Genomic DNA, 7,968 nt, shown 5'->3' on the forward strand with positions numbered 1-7,968 from the left:
ATGGAGTACATAGAGGAAGAGTTTACGGGCCATGACAGCTCAGGAACATGGCTAACGGGCCTAGACGACATATTCCAAGATGATGATGAGACACCTGGACAGTTACATAATCTCATTAAGTCTCACATTGAAGGATTAGACAGGGTCACGGCCAAGAAGAAGCTGCTTGCAGCAAGCATGAACAGTGAAGACATACTGAATCACACAAGAGAAGCTCTACTGATAGTAGCAAGACGGGAAAGGTCAGACTGCCCACCAGGGATATTGAGGAGAAGAACATACAGGGCGAATGCCGAACCAGTCATGAGCAGGTTAGCAGAAGACTGCTGTGCACTGTTTCAGTTTATTGAAGGCGAGAAGAACGTGACAGAAATCAAAAAGATGTTCTCAGGCCAGCAAATATCCGGGTTTCAAAGCCCAGCAGTCACCAGGAGAAGAGGGCTGAGCATGGCACATGATGGAGTAGAACAAGATCAAGATCATGACGAAGTGGCAAGAATTTTGACTGCAAACGCAATACTTAGAGAAAGATTGAATGAGGATGACAGAATGATAAAAGAGAGACTGAAGGGAGTGGAAAACAGATTGAGGAACCAAGAGAACACCATGTCAGACCTAAACAGCCAACATGACAGTCAAACACAGGGTCTATTAGAGGTGCTGGAGGAGGAGATGAAGGAGTCGAAAGAGAAGATTGAGAGCTTAAGCAACAAGTTAAGACGCTACGAAGTAGACAGAGAGGACATTATAGAGCACTGTGACAAGCACCTGAGTGGGATACATGAGGAAATAGCAGCCACGAAAGGATCACATTTAGTGATGACAGAAGAAATAGAAGGTATGAAAGGGAAGTGGAAGAAGGTTGAAACGGCACAAATGAAAGTGCAAACAACAATAGCAACGCACAGCAACAAAATTAATTCGGTGGAAACAGAGCTACAGAGTCTACATGGCTCCTGCAAGAGAGCTGACATAGAAAAAGAAACAAAAATAAACAGGATTACAACTTACGCTCACAATTTGGCCCACTCACTTGAGGAAAGATTAAAAGAACAAGAACTGGCCTTGTCAGCGACACACCGTATGATACAAGAAATAAAAGATCAACTCAAGACCATGGGTGCAGTAGGCGACACGAGCATCAATGAACTGAAGAACAAGGAGATCAAATCCCCAAACCTGACTGAACAGCACGAGAGACATATACAGAGTCTGCAACAAGAGATAGTACACTTAAAGGAAATAATCAAGGAACTAACCAAACATCATGATGAGCAGGTATCTAGCCTACAACAGGAAATAGCACATGTGAGAAAGGTTAGCAAAGCACATGAAGTTACTATGGAAAGGTTCACTGGATCAAGAAACATAACTCAGACCACCACATACGTGTCAGAGAACTCTAGTAAAGCGCATGAACCAAGAGAGAACCAACAAAGCCATACCAACTTAATACATCTAGACACAACCCCATGCAAACCAGTAAACGAGACACATGGAGAGACAAGTGAGGCAAGTAACCAGGCCCAAGGAGGGACACAACAAGCAACAAAACAACAAAAGGGGAGAAGAAGCCAGCAGACTGAAGAGACATCCTCAGAAAGCGAAACTGGTAATGATATGAGTCAGTCACTGCTTTCACAAGGAGAATGTAACAAAAAGTATGCTGCTGATAGTAAAACAGTTCAAGGGCTGGTAAGAAAACAGAGGTCCATGGGAAGCTTAATTAAGTCAATACGGCTTGAGAGCACGAGCCCTACCAGTGTAATAGGGCATAGGACAACGAAGAGGTACTCAACACCAAGGAGGAAGAGCTACTCTTCAGAAGGGCAAGTCCTTAGTGGGCAGAGTAACCACAGCAGACGACAACAGACAACAGCCATAGAAACCAACCACAGCCCACAGATGCGAACAGAGAAGAACCAGCACAGGTCATACAAAGAAGCATTACTTCAAACGAGAGAGGGGTTGTCAAACCCAAGAAGCCCTTCACACAGAACTGCAAGCCCACACCTGCCTGGGCTAAGTCATAACTACCACAAGCAGGGGAACCTCACTGAAGGGCGGAATAACAATGAATCTCTGAACAAGAGTACAGATCTAACAGACTTTGTAGGGGTGGAGAGACACAAAGTAAGAAGGAAAAGGTTCTTCTTGGGTTATTTGAAGAAGACAGATCCTATGAGACTGCAGAACATGATATATAAGTTCGCACAGAACAAGGGCGTCCAGCTGAGTTTTGTAAGGATCATGGCGTCTAAACAGAAAGATACGGCATTCGCAAGAATCAACGTCCCGGTGGAACAAGCCCACTTAGTAACCAGGGACAACTTCTGGCCCCAGGGAGTCAGATGCAGGGCTTGGGTTTCAGAGACTTCTTATAAGAACAAGGACATGAAACTGGGACAGAAGACACAAAGCAACCTGGCAGACTTGGAAAGGAAATACAAGAGTAAAGACAATGGTGAGAGGAACCAAATAACAAGTGGCAGTCCTTACACAAGGCCAGCAGACTCACAGGACGCACAGTGATTGTCACCGATACTTCAAGCACATGTACACCTAAAGAGCTGACAGTTGGTTGCTACAATGCCAGGGGAATAGTGACAGCACTGCCATTCATAAGGAAACATCTAGCTCATATAGACATCCTTGCAGTTACTGAGCATTGGTTATACGAGGAGGCACTACCTGAACTTGACCAAGTGATGATTAGCCACAGAGGGTGGGGAAGAGCAAGTAACCAGCTAAAGGGACATAACACACTGTGGAGAAGAGGGCAGGGAGGAGTTGCCCTACTGTGGAAGGAGTCAATTGACTATGCAGTGCATAAACTTGAGGATGGCAACGACAGAATTATTGGAGTGAGAGTCAGGCTCCAGAACGGCCAGAAAATCCTTGTCTTTGCAGTCTATATGCCATACAGTGGCCTGGCGGTTGAAACCTACAGGGAACATTTGGACATTATAACAGAAATATACAGAAAGTATGAAAATGAAGGAGAGGTAACACTTGTCGGAGACTTCAATGCAGACATTGGTGAGCAGAGAGGAAGAGAGAATGGAGGCCCAGAGGCAGAGGGGAAGGGTCTAAGAGAGGAAGAGAACTTGAGAACACAATGGAAGAATTAGCTCTGTTTTCCCTCAACCTGAGCCAGCTGTGTAAAGGGCCTTTATACACGTTCCATGATGCCAGTGGGAACCATCGGTCAACAATAGACCACATACTCGTCCCATACTCCCTTATAGCAGAAACAGTCGCCTGTGAAGTGATGGAAGATCGCAGTCTCAACTTATCTGACCACAACCCTGTGGTTGCCACATTTACCAACAAGCCCAGGGAGTGGGAGGAAGCTATGCCCAGAGCAAAGCCCAGGTGGCATAAAGCTGACCAAGAGGAGAAAGAGATGTATAGAAGGAGAGTGAAGGAGAGGCTGGGAGCAAGTAGAGCTCCAACTATGATGTCAACAGAAGACATAGATAATGAGCTCAGGACAATCACAACAATACTGATAAGAACAGCCGAGGAAGTGATGCCTCCGAAAGAAAGAAAGAAACACCAGAAACCTTATTGGACACCAGATCTGACAGAAGTGCACCAACAAGAAGTGGAAGCATGGCTCCAGTGGAAAGAAGGCGGAAACCGAGGAAAAGACAACCAGTTGTACAGGGCATATAAAGAGAGCAAAAACAGGCTCGGGACAGAACTGAGAGAAGCAAAGAATGCTGCATGAAGCGAAGCAGAACGAAGAACTGGCCGCATTGGCTGGAGTTGATGACAAAGAGTTCTGGAAAAGAGTGGGACAGAGAAGAGGCAGAGTAGATAAGCCACAGGCCGTAAAAGTCGGGGAACGAGTTATCACAGATCCCACTGAGGTAAGAGAAACCTGGGCAAGACATTTTGAGAAGTTAGGTAATGAACAGGAGGAAGAAGACAACATCTTTGATGGAGTGCACAAAAGAAAGATCATAGAAGAAGTGGTTAAGATGGAAGAGGAGAGCCACATGAATACAGAAGGGATACTTGAAGAACCCTTTTCACTGCAGGAATAGCAGTTGTCTGCAAGGGTCTAAAGAATGGGAAGAGTGGTGGAATTGATGGACTAGTCTATGAACACATCAAATTTGGCGGTGAGACTCTGTGGACCCGTCTGACAAACCTGTTTAATGCAATCAGGGAGAGGGAATATATCCCAGCTGGCTTCAAAAAGGGAGTGAAGATACCCCTCCTGAAACAGGGAAAACAAACAAGACTGATCTGGACTCTCATAGAGGCGTAACCTTGTTACCGGTTATATCAAAGGTGTGGGAGAGGACATTGTATAACAGGTGGAGCCCATGGCTGTGTGATAGGGGTATACCTCACCAACTCCAGAGTGGGAGCCAAGCTGGATGTAGTAACATAACAACTGCATTCATTGTAAGAGAAGTGATCAATCATTTCAAGGAGAGAGGGAGTCTGGTGTACGGATGCTTCTTGGACACTAAGAAGGCCTATGACACTGTCTGGCTGGAGGGATTACTATTTAAAATGTACGGGAGAGGGATAAATGGCAAACTATGGAGACTTCTCAAACACATGCACACAGGCTGTACGTACTCAGTCTTCTTAAACGGTGGTCTATCAAGAGAGTTCAACACAACAAGAGGAGTGAACCAAGGAGGGATTTTATCTCTGACTTGCTACTTACTAGCTACTGACGACGTGCATGAAGAACTACAAGCCCAGCCAGGTGGAGTGTGCATGGGAGGCATGTGCTGCGCTTCCCCAGCATTAGCGGACGATATCTGTCTCCTAGCTAGCACAAGGATGGGCCTGCAGAGAATGATCGACATCATGACCCAGTATGGAAGAAAATGGCGCTTTGAGTTTGCCCCTGACAAGAGTAAATGTGTTGTATTTGGATCAACAAGTAGCATACAGCAGACGCCCAATGCATCCTACTGCTGGAGAATGGGCACAAGATCAATACCAGAAACAAGTGTGGTGACTCATGTCGGAGTACAACATTCAGCCAAAACTTTCATCAACGGAAAGCATTGAGCAAGCCTGCAGAAAGGGAAGGGGAAGGATTAGTGCAATTCTGGCAACAGGCAGTGAAGGACAGCAACTTAACCCCTTAATCTCCAAAACCCTATACAACACACTAGTGATACCAAGAATGTTACACGGAAGTGAGTTTTGGAGCCCGTCAAACAGTGATCTCTTGAAACTAGAGAAAGTACATAGAAGTGGAGTTAAGTGCATGCAAGGCATGCACTTCCAGACAGAGACAACGGCGAGCCTTGGAGCCCTGGGGATGGAGAGCCTGAAATCAGTTCTGGACAGGTTCAAACTATGCCTATTTGGGAGACTTGTCTCTATGCGCAACACAATCCTGGCGAAGAAGGTCTTCTTGTTCAGGCTATACTCCTACGTCTTAGGAAGAACAAATAGGAAGGCAAGAGGTCTAGTCAGTGAGTGCTTTGAAGTAGCAAGAGAATATGGCTTGGAAGGATGGTTAGAAGATTACTGGCTGACGACGAATTTCCCTTCAGCAAGTGAATGGAAGCAACTGGTGAAGACAACAATACGAGCTAAAGGAAATGAGAGGTGGCAGGCCACAGTGTCCTCTGAAAGCACATGTCACAGGTTCTACAAAGTACATCCGACAAGCGAGAAACCGCATAAACTATGGGTATTAGCAAGACAACAACCAGAGCACCAAAGAGATCTAAAGAACCTAATCCTCCTTAGTACTGTCCCAACCAAACACAACAGAAAGCCTTGCCCAACCTGTAAGTCGGACACAGAAGACCTAGTGGGCCACCTGTTCACCCGATGTACAACATTCATACACCTGAGACAAGCCCTGGCAGAAGAACTAGCGAACTATCTGGGAGTAAGGGTGATGGCAAGAGTACACGAACAGCCAGAAGAGAGGTTTACAGAAATTATGTTGGGAGCGGAAGTAACAGAAGAAGAAGTGGACGCAGAAGTGTGGTGCGCCTTCATTACAACAGCAGCCAAACTACTCCGCCCATTGGCAACTATGGCACTAAAACATGCCACATGGAAAGAAAGGTGAACAGTTGGAACGGAGAGAAGCAGAGAGAAGGCAGGGAAGAACTGGAGAGAAAACTGAGGAGAGAAGGCTGAGGAGAGAAGGCTGAGGAGAGAAGGCTGAGGAGAGAAGGCTGAGGAGAGAGGGCTGAGGAGAGAAGGCTGAGGAGAGAGGGCTGAGGAGAGAGGGCTGTGGAGAGAAGGCTGAGGAGAGAGGACCAGAACTAGAAAGAGACACTAGTCAGGGAGGGGTATAACAGAGAGGACAATGTTCCCTGGGTTCTACTCTCTACCTGCAGATTGGCGTTGTAGCTGAGAAGGGATTTAGTTAGAAGAACTTGAGTCTTTAAGTGAAGGCAAAAAGGACTGAATCAGAGACTTTTGATGCCCTTTGAACATTTTATTACGGTGTAAAAGGAGGATAACAAACGAAAATACCCTATAGTGTAATTCGTGACGTAAAGTATATATCTTTTAATTGCCGACATTATGATCGTTTGATCACCCTTGTAAATACCCTACAAGATATACTTTAATTAGCATATTTTAATTGGTATATGTGAAGTGACTTTTAATGTTGTATTGATGTGACACTGCTCTCCTATGGGAGGAAATAAAGAGAAAGAAGAAGAATGGATAATCCGTTACATATGATTGAGAATAATTCATAATCATCATCTTCGCCGCTGTCAGTTAATAATTAGAATAATTAATATAATTACTATATAATACACATAAGTATATTTCGCAAACCTTACGACTAACAGGGCCTAACTTTTTCATCGCATAAGTCACTTTTTTCCCTTGTTCAGGTTCTCTGAAGGCTTTTGTCGAATACAATATTGCTCTTTTATTCGTTTAACAGTCGGGTTAGGTATGGTATGGTAGACATGGCAATTTAATCTCAACTGTAATACCAAAGGTGACGTCAGAAATCCCTTTTGACAGCTAGCCCTCGTGACGGAAACCGAAACCGCATATATGCTTTGTGCGGCGTCAGGTCAGTTCGAAAGGCAATCACTCGAGCAGCGGAAGTCATTTTTAAATACTATGAAACCGTGGACATGGCAATTTAATTGTAATGCCAAAGGTGACGTCAGAAATCCCCTTCTGGAAGTTAGCCCTTGTTACAGAAACCGAAAGTGTCAGGTCAGTTCGAAAGGCAAGCACTCGAGCAGCCAGATGGTCATTTTTCAAATACCGTGGACATGGCACGTCTGCCGGTAAAGCTCCAAAAGCTGGAGATACAACATCAGGACCACAGGCAGAAGTGGCTAAGTTACAGAAGGACGCTGTATATGTTTTTATGTTCATGACATTTTTTATGAACAAATAGATCATCCACACTTTTTCAGTAACAGAAACATGCCATAGGTATTTCGCTGCCCCAGCCTCGGTTGGGTTAAGGCGGCCTAGGCTGATATTCATTCGAACCCGAATCATGTTCCACCATGTTCGATATGACGTCATTCGAATAGAACGCGTGTTCGAATTCGGGGTTACCGGCGGTCATTTGTATGTTTTCCCTGTAAACCCGCGTTGTTACGCCTTTTGTTCATGGAGTATGACTTAAACGGCTTTACGCGCATCTGAAAACTGCATAATTGATCTTTACCATGTTTACTTATTATCACTTTTTTATCAAATTTGTTCGAGGCTATTTTGCATATAAGTCGATATTTTTCAACTGTGGCGATTTTTTAACGAAAAATGACAGAAAAATAGCTGTTTCTGTCGTTTTTGGCCCAAAAAAACAATGTAACTGTCATTTAACACAAAATAGCCTCGGACAAAAATAATAAATAGGGGGTTGGCTTTCTACTTGTAAAATATCATGATAAAAAGTGTTGTTACCGCTTGCGCGTAAAGCCATGAAGTAAACAGCTTTTTTTAAACCAAAATGTTGATTTTTAACCCAAAAATCCA

General features: G+C 44.5%; 2 protein-coding genes across 2 annotated transcripts; both read left to right on the forward strand.

Annotated features, from left to right (window-relative positions):
• Window positions 1-3,733, forward strand: LOC109467160 (myosin-4-like). The gene is given in 3 exon segments (XM_019765102.1): window positions 1-2,384; window positions 2,909-3,053; window positions 3,056-3,733. Coding segments are annotated over 3 exon segments (3,207 nt in total).
• A 1,573-nt stretch (window positions 3,734-5,306) lies between these two features.
• Window positions 5,307-6,131, forward strand: LOC109467170. Its single transcript, XM_019765113.1, has one exon. It carries the CDS (start codon window positions 5,363-5,365, stop codon window positions 6,065-6,067), a length of 705 nt encoding a protein of 234 aa, XP_019620672.1. The 5' UTR covers window positions 5,307-5,362; the 3' UTR covers window positions 6,068-6,131.
• Window positions 6,132-7,968: the final 1,837 nt, after the last annotated feature.

The sequence above is a fragment of the Branchiostoma belcheri genome, unplaced genomic scaffold (assembly GCF_001625305.1).
Source record: "Branchiostoma belcheri isolate BF01 breed outbred unplaced genomic scaffold, Haploidv18h27 scaffold177, whole genome shotgun sequence".
Taxonomy (NCBI): domain Eukaryota; kingdom Metazoa; phylum Chordata; class Leptocardii; order Amphioxiformes; family Branchiostomatidae; genus Branchiostoma; species Branchiostoma belcheri.

What these genes read in the sequence shown, in the direction of transcription:
- LOC109467170 (XM_019765113.1), top strand. Translation starts at nt 5,363, where the DNA reads ATGCGCAACACAATCCTGGCGAAGAAGGTCTTCTTGTTCAGGCTATAC.